Source organism: Salmo trutta, chromosome 36, assembly GCF_901001165.1.
Source record: "Salmo trutta chromosome 36, fSalTru1.1, whole genome shotgun sequence".
Taxonomy (NCBI): domain Eukaryota; kingdom Metazoa; phylum Chordata; class Actinopteri; order Salmoniformes; family Salmonidae; genus Salmo; species Salmo trutta.
The window spans coordinates 33,776,421-33,800,270 of NC_042992.1; the positions used below are offsets into that span (position 1 = coordinate 33,776,421).

Here is a 23,850-nt window from a genome sequence, read left to right on the forward strand (position 1 = left end):
TGAGATGCATTTTCTCCTTTGTTTTTTTTATGGGTAGGCCACTCTAGTAGGCCTACATTATGATCAAATAGCCACAGTAGCCTACATGGCCACTGTTAAAACAGTAATTTAAAGCAGGTACAGTCTCAGTATTCACAGTAAACGCATGCTGGAAGTTGCACAGAAAAGTTTGCGCTCAGCAGACCTGAAATTTGCCAAGAAATATTAGAGGGAACATTGCCTGTATGTCGTTTTTGACTTCAGAGGAGTCTAGTGTTGGTTTCGTGAGGAGGGGAGCGACTCAAGCCAATTTTAAGTCAGAAGGGATGCAGCCAGTGGTCAGGGATGAGTTGAGGAGGAATTGGAGAAGGTCCCCAGAGATGGTCTGGAAAAGAAAGGAGGGGATGGGGTCGAGTGGGCAGGTTGTCTGTCAGCTGGTCGAACCTCATTAGTTGCAGGATTTCATCTGGAGAGAGAGGGGAGAAAGAGGTCAAGGTGTAGGGTAGTTCTCTGTGAGTGGGACCAGTGGACTCAATAGGCTGAGTGAATGAGGAGCGGATGATTGGCAAAGTCATCCGCGGAGAGGATGGAGGGGGTGGAGGATTGAGGAGAAGATGGAATAGACTATCCTAGGGTTAGAGGCAGAAGCTTGAAATTTAGAGTGGTAGAAAGTGGCTTTATCAGTGGATACAGAGGATGAGAAGCTGCCTGCAGCTAGGGCTGTGGCGGTCATGACATTTTGTCAGTCGGTGATTGTCAAGCAAATAACTGCTTGTCTCATGGTAATTGACCGTTAATTAACAAACACATTTAGCATCTCCTGGCTTCCACGCATAGCCTACAAGCCACTGATGCAGTCCTTTGGAAGATCTACATTTTCAAAACATCTAATAAATCAATTTAATATAGTTAACACATCACAATAAATCCAATGTTTATTTTAGACAGGTCTAAAGAAACATGTTAAGAAGAAAATGTGGTCTATTTCAGAAGAACAGGATAGCATACTCTAAGTTGTCCTTATGTTAGGCCCTGATCTGGCTATGCCATATGGCTGTGGGCTACACTAGTTCATTTAGCAGACAAGATTTGCTTAGAATTCTGTGGCATTATTTTATAGTATGAAGAATACAATTGAACATAGCTGAATAAAATAGAGCGGATATTGCCTAGGCCAGCATCCCGGAGTCGCTCTTCACTGTTGACGTTTTGACTGGTATTTTGCAGGTACTATTTAATGAAGCTGCCAGTTGAGGACTTGTGTGGCGTCTGTTTCTCAAACTAGACACAAATGTTACTTGTCCTCTTGCTCAGTTGTGCACCGGGGCCTCCCACTCCTCTTTCTGTTCTGGTTAGAGCCAGTTTGCACTGTTCTGTGAAGGGAGTAGTACACAGCGTTGCACGAGATCTTCAGTTTCTTGGCAATTTCTCGCATGGAATAGCCTTCATTTCTCAGAACAAGAATAGTTCCAGAAGAAAGTTCTTTGTTTCTAGACATTTTGAGCCTGTAATTGAACCAACAAATGCTGATGCTCCAGATACTCAACTAGTCTAAAGAAGGCCAGTTTTATTGCTTCTTTAATCAGAACAACAGTTTTCAGCTGTGCTATCATAATTGCAAAAGGGCTTTCTAATGATCAATTAGCCTTTTAAGATGATAAACTTGGATTAGCTAACACAACGTGCCATTGGAATACAAGAGTGACGGTTGCTGACAATGGGCCTCTGTACTCATATGTAGATATTCCATTAAAAAAATCTGCCGTTTCCAGCTATAATAGTCATTTACAACATTAACAATGTCTACACTGTATTTCTGATCAATTTTATGTTATTTTAATGGACAAAAAAATGTGCTTTTCTTTGAAAAACAAGGACATTTCTAAGTGACCCCAAACTTTTGAACGGTAGTGTATGTAAATAAGGTATCTGTTTTTTTATTTTTAATAGATTTCAACAAAAAAATTAAATAACAGTTTTCATGTTGTCATTATGGGGTATTGTGTGTAGATTGCTGATTAACTTTTTTGAATACTTTCCGAAGGCACTGTACCTAGGGGCGTGGCTCAGAAAACCAGTCAGAATCTGGTGTGACCACCATTTGCCTTATGCAGCGTGACATTTCCTTCGCATAGAGTTGATCAGGCTGTTGATTGTGGCTTGTGGAATGTTGTTCCACACCTCTTCAATGGCTGTGCGAAGTTGCTGGATATTGGCGGGAACTGGAACACGCTGTCGTACACGTCGATCCAGAGCATCCAAAACATGCTCAATGGGTGACATGTCTGGTGAGTATGCAGGACATGGAAGAACTGGGACATTTTCAGCTTCCAGGAATTGTGTACAGATCCTTGCGACATCGGGCTGTGCATTATCATGCTGAAACATGAGGTGATGGTGGTGGATGAATGGCACGACAATGGGCCTCAGGATCTCGTCACGGTATCAAATTGCCATTGATAAAATGCAATTGTGTTCATTGTTCGTAGCTTATGCCTGCCCATACCATATCCCCACCGCCATTTTGTGGCACTCTGTTCACAACGTTGACATCAGCAAACCGCTCGCCTACACGACACCATATACGTGGTCTGCGGTTGTGAGGCCAGTTGGACGTACTGCGAAATTCTCCAAAACAACGTTGGAGGCGGCTTATGGTAGAAAAAGTTAAATTCAATTCTCTGGCAACCTCTCTGGTGGACAATCCTGCAGTCAGCATGCCAATTGCACGCTAGCTCAAAATTGTTGACATCTGTATCATTGTGTTGTGTGGCAAAACTGCACATTTTAGAGTGGCCTTTTATTGTCCCCAGCACAACGTGCACCTGTGTAATGATCATGCTGTTTAATCAGCTTCTTGATATGCCACACCTGTGAGATGGATGGATTACAATGGCAAATGAGAAATGCTCACTAACAGGGATGTAAACAAATGTGTGCACAGAAATAAGGTTTTTCTGAGTATGGAACAGTTCTGGGATCTTTCATTCAGCACATGGGACCAACATCCTACATGTTGTGTTTATATTTTTGTTCAGTTAGATGAATCACTGTACCGAGTGTTGAAAGGGTTTCCTGACTGTGACTGAAATGGACCTGTTCCTTTAAGCATCACTCTAAGATGTGCATACCATCAATCAATAATATGAAGCTAAGAAAAAGCATTTGAATACAACGTGCTATCAAAAATATAAACATCGGGAGCAATAGCCAGGACCAGATTAAGAAATCATAAACCCCGGGGCTTTGTTAAAAAAAACAAGTAAAAAAAAAAAACAAGGACATGTTATGTATGTGACTGTTATTAAATTGTATTTTACAGGCATGGGCATTGCTGGTGTAGCATCTTTTACTGTTAGTTGGGTCATTCCTACTATGCGTAGCCTTTTGGACCTCACATTATTTTCAAAAAGTTATATCTTCAAAAAACGAAAAGTATTCTATCAGAAAAAGGACATGTTTGACTTTCAGAAAAACATATGGGTCAAGCTCAGGCACTTAAATGTTTAAATTGGGTCATTACCACCACGACAAGCAAATGACATGATAATAACGTTCTTTCAAAAGTTTGTGTTCTTGGTTACCATGGATGTGAATAGTGACAGTGGAGCACATGGATGTCATAAATTAACCAAGAAGAAGACAAGGACATATATTTGTATATATAGTGTATGTGGACACCCCTACAAATTAGTGGATTTGGCTATTTCAGCCACAGTCATTGCTGAAAGGTGTATAAAATTGAGCACAAAGCCATGCAATCTCCATTGACAAACTTTGGCAGTAGAATGGCATGTACTGAAGAGCTCAGTGACTTTCAATGTGGCACCGTCACAGGATGCCACATTTCCAACAAGTCAGTTCGTCAAATTTCTCCCCTGCTAGAGCTGCCCCGGATCAACTGTAAGTGCTGTTATTGTGAAGAGGAAACGTCTAGGAGCAACAACGATTCAGCTGCGAAGTGATAGGCCACACAAGCTCACAGAACAGGACCGCCGAGTGCTGAAGCACGTAGCGTGTAAAAATTGTCTGTCCTCGGTTGCAACAAACTACCGAGTTCCAAACTGCCTCTGGAAGCAATGTCAGCACAAGAACTGTTCATCTGGAGCTTCAGGAAATGGGTTTCCATGCCCGAGCAGCCGCACACAAGCATAAGATCATCATGCGCAATGCCATGCGTCGACTGGAGTGATGTAAAGCTAGCTGCCATTGGACTCTGGAGCAGTGCAAATGCATTCTCTGGAGTGATGAATCACGCTTCACCATCTGGCAGTTCGACGGACAAATCTGGGTTTTGTCGGATGCCAGGAGAACGCTACCTGCCCCAATGCATAGTGCCAACTGATACGTTTGGTGGAGGAGGAATAATGGTCTGGAACGGTTTTTCATGGTTCGGGCTAGGCCCCTTAATTCCAGTAAAGAGAAATCTTAACACTACAGCATACAATGACATTCTAGACGATTGTGTGCTTCCAACTTTGTGACAACAGTTTGGGGAAGGCCCTTTCCTGTTTCAGCATGATATCTCCCCCGTGTACAAAGCGAGGTCCATACAGAAATGGTTTGTCGAGATCGGTGTGGAAGAACTTGACTGGCCTGCACAGAGCCCTGAACTCAACCACATCGAACACCTTTGGGATGAATTGGAACGCTGACTGTGAGCCAGGCCTAATCGCCCAACATCAGCGTCTGACCTCACTAATGCTCTTGTGGCTGAATGGACGCAAGTCCCCACAGCAACGTTCCAACATCTAGTGGAAAGCCTTCCCAGAAAAGTGGAGGCTGTTATAGCCACTGGGTGGACCAACTCCATATTAATGCCCATGATTTTGAAATGAGATGTTTGACGAGCAGGTGTCCACATGCTTTTGGTCATGTAGTGTATATAAAACAAAATCAAACAAGATCCTATAGGATACCAGGAGTATCTTAAGAAACAAAAAGAAAGATACCTCAAGACAAAAGAAAGTGTTGAACTGAAATCCCAGTGAGGAAAAAAAGGGGGGAAAAAGGAAACAAAGGAAAATAAACCAATGTAACAGAAGATCAGCTATCCAGAAAATAGTGGTTATGGAGTCATACCTGTCAAGGAACACCCCCCCCCCCCCCCAAAAAAAATCACCTTAAGTCTTACAGCTACACAATGATGACCTATCTGCCCCTCAAATGACTCCAAATCTATGTAATTGTTTTGGCCCACAGACCGTGATAATTCAACAGAGGCAGACAAAGCACAACCTTCCACTTAAACTTGAACAGCATCACAGCCATCTCCTAGAGAAAATCAGCCCATTGCAGACATATATGAGGGACTGATTGGAAAGTGGTGTGTTGTGAAATAGGATGAAGACCCTTACCCTGGTATTATACAAGATGTTGATGCAGAGAGCTGTGCTCTAGTCAAAAGTCATGTGGGAGTCAACCGCTTATTTTGGCCAATGAGAGGACATTGTACAGTATGGTACCAACCAGGGAATGTGCTTGGGCTCGTCCCTGAGCCTCATCCAGTGACAAAACGGCATGTGATGCTTGATGGCGCAGTCTGGGAGGAAATTTGTTTTTGTTAAGCAATCGAGTGCATTAAGGGCAAAACCTAATCTTGTGTGAGCACACACCTGTCTCATGAGTCTGAATCAATAGACTGCAGCCAGTGAACAATCATGTGTTTAATGTCAACCAGTGATTCCAACCTTGTATGTGTATTTATGCCTAATGCCAAATTGTTATAAAATATGCTGTTTTTGGGGGGTTTGAATGGTCTGTTCTATATCTTCAATAAAATTAAACCTGTACAACTGTGACAATGTTTAATGGAATTTTCCATTGGTTGTTTTATATGAAATGTCATTTCCACCACACTCTGTCATTACCACACTCAGTCAGGAAAGGGTGTATTAAATTACAATTGATATTGATGATTTTTCCCATATGTGAACTTTATATGTATGTTCTTAAGATATTTCCTAAAATAATGTAAAATATTAAGATTTTGATTAGGTAAATAGATGTTTCTGAGTATCAAGGCATATATAGACATTTAGACATGACAATGATAAAACTTACAAATAGTAATTTTAATTTTTTTTATAAAACACAAATGTCATGTGAAATGTTATATAAAACACCTTCCTTTTCAACTAAAATAGCAAATTTTATGACGTGGAAGTAATGACATTTCCCCTCAGGTATTTGGGGAAACCAATACAAATCTTTATATTTTTTTTAAAGTATGGTCTCAGCCAATAATCTATCTTGTCTACAGACAGAGTGAAGAAAATATTCAGATAGATAAAAAGCCGTTTCAACGTTTCATTTTCTAAAGCATTTAACAAAAGTGCTCGTATTTGCAAATCAACTATGTATGTACTGTGGGGACAACGTCGTAGATGTACTTATTAATAAAGCTGTTGACTGATGTGCTAAACTCTTCAGCGCCATCATGAATCCCGGAACATATTCCAGTCTGTGCTAGCGAAACAGTCCTCTAATTTAGCGTTTGCTTCGTCAGACCACTTCCGTATTGAGTGCGTAACTGGTACTTCCTGTTTGAGTTTTTGCTTGTAAGCGTTAATCAAATTTGCCAAGTGGAGGGCGAGCTTTTGTATTCTTCTCTCTATGTGGAGTAAAGGTGATCTAGGTTTTTTTTCCCGCTTATGATAAAATTTAACTCAGTGTGCAGACATTGATGCCATCTTCGGGACTGTTTTACTGATACATTTTAATCAAACGCAAGTTAGTTCGTATTACTTTCTATTTATAACATATTTGGCAAAATGCAGATTCACAGCACGACTGCAAAGCCCACCTGGAAATCGACCATGTTTTCTTGTAGATGACGTCACGTCGAAGTAGCCAGCCAAAGAGGGAGTAGACCGCCACTTTGTTTAGACGACCAAAGCTTTTGGACTTAGCTACACTAATATTAACCTTGTATTATCTCATTTACTAGTTGCTGTAGGCTACTATCAAAAAACTAGATCGACAATGTCATTGGCAGACGATGTCGGATGGACATGGTCCGCGGATGAGACAAAGGCGCTGATCTCGGTATGGTCAGACGAGCAGATTCTTCTGAAGATGGAGCAAACGTACAGAAACAAACATGTTTACAGCGAAATTTCGGAGCGGTTAAAAGACCTTGGTGTCAAACGGACGTGGAAGCAGTGCCAAAACAAGATTAAGGCCTTGAAGTGGAGATACAGAGAAACACTGAGAAACCCAAGCAGTAGCCGACCGTGTCCGTTCTTTTCTGAACTGCACGAATTTCTCGCCGCCATGCCTGACATGCCTGAGTCCAAGGAAACTGACGAGGAGGAAGATACTGGTAAGAAAATCAGGTTACATTCATAGTTTCAGTGTCAAACTTGACAATTGTTTTCTTTAAAAAAAAAAAAAAATGTGGCGCGATATTAATTTCTAGAATTCGCAGCCCAATTCTGATATTGTTTTCAATGGACCAATCATAACAAGCTCAAAAAATATATATATTGATGTGAAAAGATCTGATGTTATTGGTCAAAGACTAATTAGTGGAAAAATATATAAAAATGTGGCTGCCTGTGTAAACTCTGTCAAACAGCTCAACATAATAATCTTCAAGAGTTTAAGGCAATGTTTAGACAGGTTGCCCAATTATGATATTTTCCCCACAAATTGGTGTTTTCCTCACTTCAGATCTTTTTACATCAGATCTTTTTAAGAGCTGGTTTGATTAGCTAATTTTCACTAATTAGTAAAAAAAAAAACATCCGTATTGGGCTTTTTGTAAAGAATGTAACCTGTCCCCAGGCTTAATTGGTATCACATATAGGTTCGATATGGCAAGATGGCGCCGACAAACATGACAGTTCTGCTTCTAGCTCCTAAGAAACTTTGCGGATTTGATGAGCGGCAGGTGGGCAAGATTAGTTAGAATGGAAATTCGTCCTCAGTCTTTCCCAAAACCCCAGACACACACACACACACACACACACACACACACACTCACACACACACATTAAGGCACAGTGTGCACACAGCACCCTGGGTGGATTAAGTGCCTTGCTCAAAAACACAACAGCAGGGCCCGGTCAGAAAACGTACCTCAATGCAGGGATGGGATGTACTCCAAATTTTACCTATATCCAAACTGATACGTTGAAGATTTAAATACTGCTAGTTTTTATGGGAAACTGCCCTTTTCGTCCTCATGCTAGCTAGCAGTAGTCACTGCAACCATTTTGGAATGGCATTGTCAGCCAATCAGCTCCTTTGTTGATCAACATGACGTGCCATTCCTAAATGGCTAGTGTGGCTACTGCTAGCCAACAATAAGGCGAAAAGGTATGTTTTCTGGAAAAACTAGCAGTATTTCAATCCTCTCAATGTATCAGTTTGGATATAGATAAAATTTGAGTGGCACATCCCATCCCTGCATTGAGGTACATTTTCCGACCCATATCTCACGCCGGCTCCGTAATGTTTTAATCTAACCATGACTGCGTTCAGACCCCAGTGCAGTAGTGTCAACAAGTATAACGATAGGGTCAGAATTTGCAGGCTAACAAACAGCTGACTGAATGACCACAATGCAGCAGCAGCACACAGGAATATAATGAATATAACCTCTAACCCTGGCAATTTGACTGGTAAACTCATGGGTACACTCACAATGGCTGCCTGGTATTGTGATGCAATAATTTCAAGTTTTAGGGGGAGTTCATAAATCCAGATTCAGAGCGTTTCGCTGAAGCACCAAAACTACCTGGCTAAAGTTGGCTAGCTTGCTACTTCCAGACACACGGAGAACACCTCACTCTGACCATTTTACTTGCCCTAGCAGAGCTGGTTGAGCTGTTTTCATGTTATCTAGAGCATTGGTGACTGTAACTGTGTTGCGGCAACAATTTCATAGTTTTTTTGCAGACGTTTACTGACACCGGTCATATTCAACGGTTGTTGCACGTTTGTAAATTCATCCGTTATTCTGCACACTGAAATCGGAGTAGATGGCCAAAGTGATTTTACGAACGCTTCCTTAAAATCACATGCACAATTACAGTGAAAAATGCCTTTCTTGCAAGCTCTAACCCCAACAATGCAGTAATTATAACAATGTAATGCAAAAATAGCAAGCTAGAACAAAAACACACAAGATATAGAAATAAGAACAAGATAAAGTAAGCATACTATATACAGGGTCAGTTCCAGTACCATATTTACAATGTGATGGGATACTGCATCGATAGAGGTAGATAGAGGGGTAAGGGGACTAGGCTAGGCATCAGGATATATGATAAACAGAGTAGCAGCAGCGTTTTTGATGATAGTCAGTATAAATGTGTGTGTGTGTGTGTGTGTGTGTGTGTGTGTGTGTGTGTGTGTGTGTGTGTGTGTGTGTGTGTGTGTGTGTGTGTGTGTGTGAGCAAATGATGGAGTAAGTGTTTGTATGTAGAATGTTCATTCAATAGAATGCATTTTATTTTTTTGTAATGTCAGTTGAGTTGAATCCAAAAATCACAGCACATATTTTAGCACATATTTTACTTCCTGCTTTGCTGCTCTGTGTACACTCGCAATGGCCGCCAGTCCACCATCATTGAATTGAATGGGGACGTCCATTGAATTTCTATAGCAGCACATGCAGTCAGGAGCGGAGGAGAGGACAAAATATGGGTCAACGTTTTTTGAACTGTTATTATGGTGACCTCGGTCATTTGGCTGTCCAATTACAGTCATCCAAAATTCCATGACAGTCACAGCCCTAATTGGATTAAATGTTGGGTATTTCAAAACTGAAAAATAAGATTCTCATCCTCCGAATACGGATGTGGTAATCCAGTCTGACCTTTAATCAGGATTAGGTTAGGTTGGTTTTAATGCAGAAAATCCATATAATCTTGATCCCACAGGAAGGATGGATTTAGAAAGTAGAAAGGCACTACTGTGATATTTCTTGGTAATTAAGGTGGGGAGGCTTAAAAAACCTTTCTTACATCTGAAAACCAAAGCTTCATTATGTTAAATTGATTGTAGTATAGGTCAGTTGTTACATTTATTTGACACTTCTCAATATATGTAGGCTACTTATAAGTGAAATGCAGGCTCTATTATTTGTAATCTTAGTTGCCTTCATTCATGTAGTTAACAAATGTCTGTTTCATTATGACGGTGTAGAAGTAGGAACATAACCTGTCCAGTAGATGGCTAGCCACTAGGCTACTGCCACCCACATTTAGCTACGCAGCAACAAAACCACTCCATGACGTGTACAATCTGATAATCTGTATGTGACAATCGCAATAAAAGATGGCCTGGAATGTCACCAAATGTTTTCTTTCCTACCAGGTCTTCCTCTTCCTCTGTCGTCTCTGCGTCTTTTGGTTCCTCCACTGCGGCTGGTGTCGGCAGCTCTATGGCAAGTTGTTCAGCGGAGAGACACAATGGACTACGGGTTGGTGGAGGAGTTTGTCACCACTGTGTTGGAGATGATCCCTGATCTGATGAGTTACAGAGAGAAAGTACAACTCATCATGGGGCTGCGAGCACAGGTGAGAGATGGAGGGGTATGACTGAAGTAGAACGTAGGGTGACATTTGTGTGCATGCAGGGCTCCCTTGAGAAAGAGACCTTGGTCTCAATGGGACTCCCAGTTAAAAGAAAGGTAAAATAAAACAAATCCGGTAATACTTTACTATAAGGTTCCACTTGTAAAGGGGTTATAATTATGTTATTAACATTTCATCATTTGTAAATGCATTATAAATCATGAATAAATAGTTATATTGCATTGGTCAAAATAGTGCAATAACTGGTCTGTGTTTGCCAAATAGTGAGCCAATATTTACATCCAGTTATTAACAATGTTTAAATGCACTTAATAAATGCATGTAAGATTAACCCTTATGTACCATCATGCAACCTTCTATTCAATAGTTGCACAGTTGAACAATTAGTTATCTGCATTGGTGCTCTGTCCCAGGAACAGAAGAGGTTGGTTTTCATGATGTCTTGACCCACATTTGAAATCGTGGCCAAATTTACATTCAGGACATTATTCAATCATCATTCACAACATATTACCGCTTACTAGATGATATCAACACACTTACCACTTCTCTGTGATGGTCCAAGTATGGGGAATGCTCTGGTGTGAAATGGTAACCGTAATACTTTTGTTTGGTGAAACAGTGGGGGTATCTTCTCACAATGTTTAATGTTTTGCTCTTCATACCCACCATTCATTGAAGTTTAGTGTCATCTTCTCTCATGTACGGTACCAGTCAAAAGTTTGGACACACCTACTCATTCCAGGGTTTTTCTTTATTTTTACTATTTTCTACATTGTAGAATAATAGTGAAGACATGAAAACACACATATGGAATCATGTAGTAACCGCAAAAGTGTTGAACAAATCCAAAATATCTATTGGCTTTCTCTCAACCAGCTTCACGAAAATGCATTTCAATTAACAGGTGTGCCTTGTTAATTTGTGGAATTTCTTTCCTTCTAAATAATCAACAGGATTTCTGTATCCAAAAATGAAACAAATTGTATAGAGAATGTACCCTCTGAAATGTTTTTTCTTGTGAACGTTCCTTTCGCTCAATCTCTTCTTTCTGGCCTTTGCACGCTTTTCATATCCATGTCCATCCTGATTCTACACGATGCACTATGGGTGCACCGCACTATGGGTGCGTTCGTAAATTCACTCTGGAGTGTCAGAGAGAGCTCAGAGTGCGCTCTGGGCGTTCGTAAATTGTCCGTTTGTAAATCGGAGCGTTTCGCTCTAGGAGCGTTTAGAGCACACACTGATCGCTTTGGCCTAGAAGTAGGGTTGATCCAAGACTTCTGATCTCACAAAGGCAGTCAAGCTAACTGGCTAACGTTAGCTAGCTTGCTAGCTACTTCAAGACATAAATGAGAGAGCACCTCAATGACCATTTTACTTGTCCTAGCCGAGCTGGTTACGCTGTTTTCATGTTATCCAGATCATTGGTAACTGTGCTGCTGGCAACAATTTAATTAAGCTTTTTTCTGATGTTTACTGTCACCGGCCATATTCAACGGGTGTTGAGCGTTTTGTAAATTCATCAGTTATTCTGCCCTCTGGCACACAGACGAGAGTGCTCTGAAATCAGGGGAGATAGGGCACATTCGTAAATTCACTCTGGTTATGTCTGTGTCAACACACTTCTGGGCACGTTCCAGGTCGTCTTTATTTCAAGCATGTTTCACAGATGTGCACATCTCACAAAGTCGTGGGAAATTCTCCAAAACCAGCAAACCACACCAATAATATGGCTTGAGATCTTCAGATGAGGCTTTCATCCCTGGAATAAACAAGTGTACCAATTAATCATCAAGGTTTCAAATGTGGGGCTATTGGTCTGAAAACGAACCATATGGGTAATGTGTTAGGAACGAGGATTCAGTAATGTCCTGGATGTAAATTTGATCAGGGCATCAGGGTTTCAAATGTGGGTCAAGACACATTATGAAAACCAACCTCTTCTGTTCCTGGGACAGAGCAACAATGCAATCACACCCAAAAGTGAGAAAATAACTATTGCTTAACTGTGCAACCATTGAAAATAAGTATGCATGATGATACATAAGGGTTCAATATTATACGCATTTGTAAGTGCATTTATATACTGTGTAACACTTACTTTAACATTCTTATACCATACTCACTGCCGGATTGGTTTGCATCTAAAATGCCTCAGTGTTACCTGTTTGTTGTTGACAGCTGGTTCTGGAGTTGTGTCGCTCTGATTGTTCAGCCGACCCAGAGACCATCCAGCCACACCTGAGCAGGATGAGAACCTGCATCATCACTCATAGAGAGAAGGAGGCGAGTGCCACTCAAGTGATCAAGCCTTGTAACTCTGTTGGCTAGGTTCATTTACTAACTGTGTTATGTATACTTGCTGTAGATAGATACAGAGGTGGAGGCATCGGAATCAAACTTCTTGGAACTCGTCCAAACTCTTCTAGATGACCCAATTGAGAGGGAACACTTCTTCCAGGTTGGTGTGAGAACAATGTTTCTGCTAAACAGACATTTAAATCAAAGAGGTAAACTGTACAGCAAAGTCCTTGTTACTGGCTAACTCAGTAATGCTGAACCCCAACCTGCATTAGCTAATATTGAGTTGACTTGTATAGCTACTAATGATGTCAATAGGATGCCTCACACCCAATTAAGGCATTTGTTTAATCTGTTATACACCACTCAGATGCACTCTGTTTCCTGTAGGATGTTTTTCCAGAAGAATTCGGGCCCAAGTATGACGCAGCACTGCAGACTCTGATGTGGGAGTTCCTCGTCAGGCTGGAGAAGTTGCTTCCAACGCCAACCTTTCAACAGGTAGGTGCAATTTGCGAAGAGCCAATAGTGGCAACCTTGGCCGATTTAGAGTTGTTGTTATATTGCGGAGTCTACCATACCATACCTTACTTTTGTCATTTGGTGAATTGAATTTGTTGCTCATTTTAAACCACCTCCCCTTCACAGACTGTATCCTGGCTCAGACCTGCTCCATCTGTGCTGAAGGAGTGTGCACAGTCTGTGACTCAACCTCGGCCTTTGAAGACTCTCCTCCAGCACAACAGATGCCATGGCCATTTGTTCACTAATGGTAGGCTTTTTTCCCAGCTCTGTTTTCATACAGTGGCAAATAAGTTTTTCATGACGTTTCTAAATGTAACGGCTGCTACACTGGACGTGTAACTGTTGCGGAGACGCTCCCATTTGTTTTGAAAGGAATCATGGGCGTAAGCAGCGAGGCCTCTGGGGGAATTTATGCTTTGTTTCTATTTTCAAGATATTCATTTAGTAAACATCTGAGGGATGGAGTTGGAAAAATGTAACCACTCTCATATTCATAGACAAAGCTATGGATACAAGGACTGACCATCCATACCAAAATTATAGTTTTAACCATGATTTGAGGCTATAAAATTGAGTAAAACAAACGTATATTTTCATTTTGATGGGCTACGACAGTTGAACTAAGCTCATGAGGCATTTACAAGTTATATTCTTCAAGAATCATATCATCATAGCATATATCATTCAAATCCAAAAATGTATGTAGCAATCACTGGCAGACTAAATATTTATCTTTTTTTCCAATGTTTCAGCTCCTTCATCTGGTGCTGATGATCGCATCCTCTCTTCACTGTCTCACTCGCTCTCAGAGAGGATAGAAATGGACATTGATGAAGCACGCTCGCATAGCCAGTCTTTATCCACGTGTGCATCCAGAAATGAAAGGGACACTTTGATAGAGCAAGATAATGCAGAGAAGGAGCTGGGGATGAGTTTGGACACGGTTAAGAAGGCAGTGGAAATGGTGGATGGAAGGACAGAGGAATGGGGAGAGAACGTCTATGAGGAGAGACTGCAACATGACTTGGCTTATGATGTTTTAAAGGTAGAGATTGTAGATGGAGAAGACATGTCCTCAACATCATCGATGACAGCAGACGAGGTTGGATGGACCTGCTGGACACCTGAGGAGACAAAGTCACTTATCTCTGTATGGTCGGATGAACAGATTCTTCATAAGATGGAGCAAAGCTATAGAAAAAAACATGTTTACAGTGAAATTTCAGAGTGTCTAAAGGAGCTTGGTATCAAAAAGACAACCAAGCAGTGCCACAATAAGATAAAAGCCTTGAAGTGGCGCTACAGAGAAACACTGAGGAACCCAAGCAGCCGACCGTGTCCGTTCTTTTCTAAACTGCACAAATTTCTTGCCGCGGTGACTGATATGCCTGAGTCCAAGGAAACTGGCAAGATTTCAGATGGAGGAGTCATGTCTTTGGATCGGGATAAAGGGCCTTCTGTGGCTGTCGAGTTGGAGCCTCAACGTGAAAAAATGATTTCCAGAAAAGTGAAAGACAAGACACTCCCCGGAGAGCAAACCAAAGAGAAAAAGGAGGATGAAACATTTTGCATCCCTCAAAGCGACAGCAAGATGAAAAGCCCCCCCAAAAAACATTGTCGCAAACAGATGGTTGAAGGCATGTCTTCCACAACATCGGCAGACAATGACACGCGGACCTGGACCCTGGAGGGGACGAAAGCGCTGATCTCCGTGTGGTCAAACAAACACGTTCTTCAGATGATGGAGCAAAGTTACCGAAAAAAACATGCGTACAGTGAAGTTTCAGAGCGGCTAAAGAACATTGGCATCAGAAGGACGTGGAAGCAGTGCCAATCAAAGATTAAGCACATGAAGCACAGCTACAGACAAGCACTGAGGAACCCAAGCATTAGTGGCCGAGCAACCTGTCCGTTCTTTTCTGAACTGCACACATTTCTCGCCAACATGCCTGATATGCCTGATTCCAAGGGAACTGGCAAGGTTTCAGATGGCGAAGTCGTGTCTTCGGATCAGGATGAAGGGCCTTCTGTAGAGCTGGAGCATCTACATGAGAAAATGGCTTCTAGAAAAGTGAAAGTCAAGGCACTCCCCAGAGAGCAAACAGAAGAGAGAAAAGGGGATGAAAGTGACAGCAGAAAACAACATGTGGTTGAAGACGTGTCTGATTTAGAACTTCAGCCCGTAGTGCTGCTGACCCAACTTGATGACAACAGTCTTATGACAGGTGAGTAAAACATTTTTAAAAACAATATATTTTTGACATGTATGGAAGGTGTGTGTGTGTGTATAATTCATTCCAAGATTTAAGTTAGTGTTGTGTGTGGAAAATGTATTCCAAGGCTCAAGTTAGGGGGGAGAGTGACATCTGTAACCTTCTAACAATGGTACTTCTCTCTTCCAACACCAGTTGGTGCTCCTGGTCCTGTTTCCCATACCGCAGAGCAGTCTCCTAAAAGAAGCAAGCGTGCCAAAATTTGCTCCTTATGTGGGAAGAGTTTTGTTGAAGCGAAGGATTTGACAACACACATGCGAACTCACACTGAGCAGAGCCCTCACCAGTGCACCCAGTGTGGGGAAGGCTTTGACCATCAGGACGACTTACATAAACATCAGCAGCATGAGTGTGAGGAGATGATGAAACAACAGGAGGTCAATGAACACCAGCATGGAAAGAATGACAGGATATCAGGACAGTCCAGTAACGCAAGTAGTGATCCCAAAACATGCCATCTATGCCATAAGACTTTTGAATTTCAATATATGTTGAGAAGTCATCTTATTATATTTCACAAAGGCAAAATACTTTTTAAGTGTCCTCTTTGTCTGAAGGGTTTTGCCTTCCTCCGTGATTTGAAGAAACACCAGAGTAATAAAAGAGGTTGTCCTACAAGTGAAGCCGTCAAAAAAAGGAAGGAGCTAAGATCAAAAAGCCCTTCTGCTCGCATCATTCCAGAACTTTCCTTAAATGCAAATCATTCCAAAACATGCCCTGTATGCCATGCAACGTTTTCACAAACGTCTAGTTTGAAAAGCCACTATCTTCACCATCACGCCCCAGACAAGAGCCGCTTTAAGTGTCCCAGTGCTTTGAAGGCTTTTGTATCCCACAGTCAAAGGAAGAGACACCAGCAGAATAAAAGAGGTTGTCGGTTAGAAAGAGTTTACAAACATGGGACTAAGCCAGCATGGTCACTGGCTCCAAGGGAAAATAAAAATGACATTCCTCCGCCTTCCAGTACAGCAACCCAGGAACCACCAATCTCTCAAGCCCCCACCACTACAGCACAGTCCTCTAATAAAAAGACAATTCCTAAAGCATGTCCTCTATGCCATAAGACTTTTAAATTTGAAGCTACAATGGTAAGGCACATTGCTTCACACCAAAAGGAAAGTCTCAACAAGTGCCCTGACGTCTTGAAGTGCACCTTTTGTGAAGAGATCTTTTCACAGGGCATGGACCTGAAGAGTCACTACAGTCGTACTCATCAATTTACGGGACCGTTCCCCTGTCCTTCTTGTCAGAAGACTTTTGTTTCGTTAACTGAGCTGCGCTTACATCAAAGAAACGAGTCCACTCCTTACCAGTGCTCAGTGTGCCAGCGATTATTCCGAACACAGTATACCCTGACTATTCACGAGCGAATTCACACAGGGGAGAAACCGTTCCTCTGCGCCGAGTGTGGAAAGGGTTTCCGGAGTGAAAAACTACTGCAATCACACTCGAAGAGTCATGTCGAGGGAAAACCCCACGCTTGCTCCACTTGTGGGAAAAGGTTCCAGAGAAAAGAGCTATTGAAACAACACATGTTGCATCACACAGATGCTGCTTTCATCTGCCCAGACTGTGGGAAGAAGTTTTTTCAGTTGGTATGGTTAAGAAGGCATATGTTAATGCACACTGGCGAGAGACCATTCCTCTGTGACCTCTGTGGGAAGGGTTTCAAATCTACGGCTGAATTGAGGATACACACCCGGACACACACTGGAGAACGGCCATTCAAGTGTCCAGAATGTGGCAAAGGTTGTAGGCAGAAGAGTGAGCTGCAGGAGCATCTGCGGAGGCACACGGGGGAGCGGCCGTATCCATGCACAGTGTGCGATAAACGCTTTTATGTCAGCAAAGATAGAAAACGACATATGCTCATACACACTGGAGAGAAGCCGTTCAAATGTCAAGCATGTGGCATGGCGTTCAACCGTAAAGCACTTTTGAGGGTACACCAAAAAAACAAGTCGTGTTTATATAGCCACACAAGTCCCCTACATTACACTCCCCTACATTACACATCATTGTAATGTTGGGGATTTGTGTGGCGTGATCAGTGTTGGGATTCATTACTTAGAAAAGTAATCTATTGTTACATTTAAGAAAATTCATCTTGTCACGTTACAATATTGTTGCATGAAAAGTAGTATATTACATATTACTTGTTGGGATTGTGTTTTTTTTCTTTCTTTTCTTTCTGCCGCTGTCCATTCAGCACCATGGAGCTCCACTATAGGCCTACCTGTATCAGATGAGCAAAGCCACCCCTAAGGCGCTATCCTAGGTGCTGAATCCTTCATTCACAATTACAATTGATAGCCTGATATTGTCACCCATCAGACTTGTGAATTTAATCTGGTCTTTAGACTGCGTCTATTGTTATTATATGTGTGAAATTATTTTCAATATAGTTTAGGTGTTTCGATTGGCCGTTAGTCAACTGTCGGGTGAAGGAAGGGCAGCGTGGGAAAAAAAGGAATGCATGTCCTCCTAAAAGTGCTTAGAACACACTCTTGATTGTCATATCGAAATTCTAACGTCAGTCAGTGTGTTAAATGGACTTATTTAGGAAAGGTCAAGGACAGAGGAGGTATGACTACTACAATGCATTTTGTGTAGGGTTCATATGACACAGCTGCTATATATATATCTCAGCAAAAAAGAAACGTCCTCTCACTGTCAACTGTGTTTATTTTCAGCAAATTTAACGTGTAAATATTTGTATGAACATAAGATTCAACAACTGAGACATAAACTGAACAAGTTCCACAGACATGTGAATAACAGAAATTGAATAATGTGTCCCTGAACAAAGGGGGGTCAAAATCAAAAGTAACAGTCAGTATCTGGTGTGGCCACCAGCTGCATTAAGTACTGCAGTGCATCTCCTCATGGACTGCACCAGATTTGCCCGTTCTTGCTATGAGATGTTACCCCACTCTGCCACCAAAGCACCTGCAAGTTTCCGGACATTTCTGGGGGGGAATGGCCCTAGCCCTCACCCTCCGATCCAACAGGTCCCAGACGTGCTCAATTGGATTGAGATGCGGGCTCTTCGCTGGCCATGGCAGAACACTGACTTTCCTGTCTTGCAGGAAATCAGGCACAGAACGAGCAGTATGGCTGGTGGCATTGTCATGCTGAAGGGTCATGTCAGGATGAGCCTGCAGGAAGGGTACCACATGAGGGAGGAGGATGTCTTCCCTGTAACGCACAGCGTTGAGATTGCCTGCAATGACAACAAGCTCAGTCAGTGAAGAGCACTTTTTTGCCAGTCCTGAATGGTCCAGCGACGATGGGTTTGTGCCCGTAGGCGACGTCGTTGCCAGTGATGTCTGGTGAGGACCTGCCTTACAGCAGGCCTACAAGCCCTCAGTCCAGCCTCTCTGAGTTTATATACTGAGTATACCAAACATTAGGAACACCTTTAATTCATCAGGGCATGGACAGGGATTCTGCTTCTCACAGTTGTCAAATTGACTGGATGTCCTTTGGGTGGTGGACCATTCTTGACGGGAAACTGTTGAGCTTGAAAAACCCAGCAGCGTTGCAGTTCTTGACACAAACCGGTGTGCCTGGCACCTACTACCATACCCCGTTCAAAGGCACTTCAATCTTTTGTCTTGCCCATTCACCCTCTGAATGGCACACATACACAATCCATGCCTCAATTGTCTCAAGGCTTAAAAATCCTTCTTTAACCCGTCTCCTCTTCATCGACACTGATTTGAAGTGGATTTAACAAGTGACATCAATAAGGGATCATAGACTGACCAGGTGAATGCTATTTCATGGGAAGAGCATGTTTTGTACACAGTGTATAACACGCTGAGAGAGATGATGATGATGATGATGATGAAAGTAAAGGACTGGTTATATTGCTCTGTTACTCACAAAAGTAATATATTACTGTAACGCGTTACCTCCGACACTGGCCTTGATGAGCATTAGCTTGATGTTTTTATAGCATTAATGTATTGTCTTTATTGAAGGTAGCATTATTATTCTTATTCCAAGATAAATCACTGTGCCAGGTGTTGAAAGGGTTTCCTGTCTGCCTGCATTTCTTTTTTGGGTACCTAAATAAAAATGTCATAAAGGATTATTCTTCTTGTTATTGGGAGGAATATGATTAAATGGTTTATAAGCATAGCCTATATCCTGTAAGTGTAGGGTGAACAGCTAGTATAATCAAGGCTCAGGAGAAATTCAAACTACAGTGGGGTCTGAAATTGACACCTTTTGATAAAGATAAGCAATAACGACTGTTTAAAATAAATAAAATACTGAGCTATAGTGTGCACATTCTTTTGTTGCAAAATTATATTTTTTACTAATACAATTGCTCAGGTAAAGACATTTTGTTTAACAAGTAATAATTGTTTTCCTCAAAGGTAGGGGTCAAAATGATTAACACCCCTGTTTTCAATGCCTCACCTTGTGAGGATAACGACACTGAACATTTCTCTCCAACTCATAGAACATTTTAGAACACATCGGGAGGGATCTTGACTATTCCTCCATACAGAATCCTTCCAGACCCTTGATACCCTTCATCTGCGTTTATGGACTGCCCTTTTCAATTTAAACCACAGGTTGTCAAGTCTGGAGACTGAGATGACCATTGCAAAATGGCGTTATACTTGGGAAGATGAGTTAATCTATGGACATGCAATGGGGGGAGTGGGCAAAGGTGATTAGAAATTATGCACAAATTTAAATGGATAGAATTAGGAATTAGAATGGAATGAATCTTATGGTCCAAAGGTCAGCCATGTTGGTCAGGGAGTGATAATCCATTGTTTTACACAATATATTATGTGTTAGCCAGACAGTTTTAGAGGAATGATTCCATTAATTTATTTAACTGCCAATATGCCAAAATGATATTCAAACTATTCAGTCAATCCACAGCCATAGACTGGCTGAAATCAATTGATGATAGGACTTAAACAAATTTTAAATGCAACAAGTACTAATATTGTATCATATAATAGCACTCTCAGCTTTACAAAAAAACAAAATCTGAGACATCTATGGTCTGTTTTCATATTTTTGTTGGCTATTTATACAGAAACGTCACATGCCTTACTTTTATTTTCCTGCATAAGTAAAAGCAGGAAATGCATCACCTATGCCTCTACTGCAGCGTTTCCTAAACTCGTCTTGACCCTAAGGGGTGCACGTTTTTGTTTTTGCCTTGACACTTCACAGCTGATTCAAATGATCAAAGCTTGATGATTATTTGAATCAGCTGTGTCGTGCTAGGGAAAAAACCCTTGGGGTGCCGAGGACCGAGTTTGACAAACGCTGCTCTACTGCCATTCATTCTATTTAAACTGGTTTTGGATTTCTCCCTGACCAAGATTACTTCCATTTTGGCCTCATTATGGAACTTTGATGGATTATGACAGTTCTCTGGTAATATAATATGATCTCTATGGATAAGAACCCACAAGCTATCTGGAATATTAAAGCTGATCTGCTTATTTGTGGATTTTGATGTGTGCTTGGGGTTATTGTCTTGCTGGAAGATCCACTTGTGGCCAAGTTTCAGCCGCCACAAGACATTTTTGGACTCACCTTGTTGTGTTGTACTCACTTGAACAGGAAGATGGCGTGGCGGTCCATCGTGGGCAAATTTTGTTATCAAAGTCTGGCCTTTTCTGGATTTATGGCGCTTTCAAGACAACTGGGAACTCAAGAGGGAAAAAAAGGTTGAATCATGATGATGTCAGTGATCTTCAGGTCGTAGCTCAAGAAAAAGGCCCGAGTTCTGAATTTACAATTCCGAGTTGGATGAACGTTGAAAACGTATTTTCCTAGTCGTAGCTCATTTGTCCTGAGTACCCAGTTGTCTTGAACTCAAAGTCAGATTTTACAGTTCTGAGTTGTGTCGCCATGAGTGACAGAACACTGAGCCAATCACGGCCCAACGCTCCGTATTTTCAACTGCTGTCACACCACCACAGAAAGCACTGAGCTAGGCTGAAACATCTGCATTTTGCAACTGCCTTACTCAAGAAAACAAAAAAGAGATCATGTTTGTATTCAGCTTTATTAACTCAATGATATATATATATATATATATTTTTTTTTTACATTGTTTGCAAACTGATGTGACACGTATTAATGCCAAAATAACATGCAAAACAGGAAATGTATGGCTCAGGAAATGTGCTAAAAATGTGGGGCTCAAAAACCCCACCTGCCTTGAACGACGTGTCGCCACTGAGTGGCGGAACACTCTTGTAGCCGCATCACTCTAGAGCCCTGTATAAAAAAAAGTTAAAGTGATGCCTGGCTTGCTAGCAGAATTTTTTTTTGCAAACGATTACAGCATAGCTGTTGGTAGAATATAGTCAGTTTATGATTCTGTAACCTTTTTCGTCCGATTCCGAATAGGAAGACAATTGTCTAGACACAAAAATCAATTTCCCAAACTAAGCATGATGCATGGACATGATGTAGTTAGTCAGTGTAGTGTTCTCCCAGGTAGGGGCCTGCGCCCGTCATTCAAATAGATCAGTCTTGGGAGAGATCCTTTTGTGCCACCTAGTGGCGTAATGGTGAATGCCTATCGAGCAAAGTTGGCTAAGCTTTGCAATTGATTTAGGCAGGCTACCAAATGTGACACTGCTGCACCACTTATTTATCTCTGGAGTTGTGCCTTTGCTCTCCATAATAGCCCAAACTAACTGGCTGGCTAACACATAATACAGAGCAGATATATTCTTCACATTCATTGTTTTACACACTATCTTAACACAGCACTGGCAAACCATGGTTGACCAACTCCCTGACCAATATGGCTGACCTTTGGACCATCATACGATTCATGACCATTCTAGTATTTATTATTCCATCAATTTAATTGTTTGCATTATTTCTAATCCCCTTTATTTGTAACTCAATCATTTCTCATGTCCTGTTGTCTTTCTTTACTATTATTGTGCCTTTTTACAGTGAGATTAGACTGGGGGGATGTATACAGGTCTTAACAGAGAGAAAAAGACAAAGGACATGTGGATATCAAAAGACAACTATAATACCAAACAAGTTGGTTAACATGACAAAAAAATACCTATCATATTCATTTGAAAAACATAGAAGATTGGGGGTAAAAAGGAGGGAATTTCATTCAACATGGGCCAATCTAGGGGTTCTCATTGGTAACAATATTCATTTCCCCCGTTGTTCCAGCTCTATCCCTTTCTCCATATAGTAGCGCCTTCTGCCTCTTTGTTTCTCCTTAGTCTCCCCCCTTCCCCCCTCAATATACACTACTGGTGAAACGTTTTTCTTTATTTGTACTATTTTCTACATGTAGAATAAAAGTGAAGACATCAAAACTATGAAATAACACATATGGAATCATGTACTGTAGTAACCAAAAAAAGTGTTAAACAAATCATTTTTTTTATTTTTTATAATTGAGATACTTCAAAATAGCTACCCTTTGCCTTGATGACAGCTTTGCATTCTCTTAACCAGCTTCACAAGGTAGTCACCTAGAATGCATTTCAATTAACAGGTATGCCTTCTTAAAAGTTAATTTGTGGAATTTCTTTCCTTCTTAATATGTTTGAGCAAATCAGGTGTGTTGTGACAAGGTAGGGTTGGTATACAGAAGATAGCCCTATTTGGTAAAAGACCCAAATCCATATTATGGCAAGAACAGCTCAAATAAGCAAAGCGAAATGACAGTTCATCATTACTTTAATACATGAAGGTCAGTCAATACGGAACATTTCAAGAACTTTGAAAGTTTCTTCAAGTGCAGTCGCAAAAACCATCAAGCGCTATGATGAAACTGGCTGTCATGAGGACCGCCACAGGAATGGACAACCCAGAGTTACCTCTGCTGCAGAGGATAAGTTCATTAGAGTTAACTGCACCTCAGGAATTGCAGCCCAAATAAATGCTTCACAGAGTTCAAGTAACAGACACATCTCAACATCAACTGTTCAAAGGAGACTGAATCAGGCCTTCATGGTCGAATTGCTGCAAGGAAACCACTACTAAAGACACCAATAATGAGAAGAGACTTGCTTGGGCCAAGAAACACAAGCAATGGTGGAAGTTTTGACATTTTTGGTTCCAACCGCCATCGTTTTCTGAGACGTGGTGTAGGTGAACGGATTATCTCTGCATGTGTATTTCCCACCGTAAAGCATGGAGGAGGAGGTGTAATGGTGTGGGGGTGCTTTGCTGGTGGCACTGTCTGT

At 41.4% G+C, this 23,850-nt stretch overlaps 1 protein-coding gene across 2 annotated transcripts; it reads left to right on the plus strand.

The window, feature by feature from the left end:
- Window positions 1–6,461: 6,461 nt before the first annotated feature.
- Window positions 6,462–18,097, plus strand: LOC115176158 (uncharacterized). 2 transcript variants are annotated; one of them, XM_029735990.1, is made up of 8 exons: window positions 6,489–7,303; window positions 10,306–10,508; window positions 12,711–12,815; window positions 12,898–12,990; window positions 13,221–13,331; window positions 13,479–13,602; window positions 14,108–15,580; window positions 15,764–18,097. In XM_029735990.1, exons 1-8 carry the CDS (start codon window positions 6,964–6,966, stop codon window positions 17,650–17,652), a joined length of 4,338 nt encoding a protein of 1,445 aa, XP_029591850.1. In that variant the 5' UTR covers window positions 6,489–6,963; the 3' UTR covers window positions 17,653–18,097. The 2 variants fall into 2 exon arrangements, with proteins under 2 accessions (XP_029591851.1, XP_029591850.1); XM_029735991.1 differs by lacking the exons at window positions 12,711–12,815; window positions 12,898–12,990; window positions 13,221–13,331; ... (1 more) ...; window positions 14,108–15,580; window positions 15,764–18,097 and having other exon boundaries at window positions 6,462–7,303; window positions 10,306–10,620.
- The last annotated feature ends 5,753 nt before the right edge of the window (window positions 18,098–23,850 follow it).

What these genes read in the sequence shown, in the direction of transcription:
- LOC115176158 (XM_029735990.1), top strand. Translation starts at nt 6,964, where the DNA reads ATGTCATTGGCAGACGATGTCGGATGGACATGGTCCGCGGATGAGACA. An exon ending in TGGCCATTTGTTCACTAATG is followed by an intron (nt 13,603 to 14,107) that starts GTAGGCTTTTTT and finishes CCAATGTTTCAG; the next exon opens with CTCCTTCATCTGGTGCTGAT. An exon ending in TGACAACAGTCTTATGACAG is followed by an intron (nt 15,581 to 15,763) that starts GTGAGTAAAACA and finishes TTCCAACACCAG; the next exon opens with TTGGTGCTCCTGGTCCTGTT.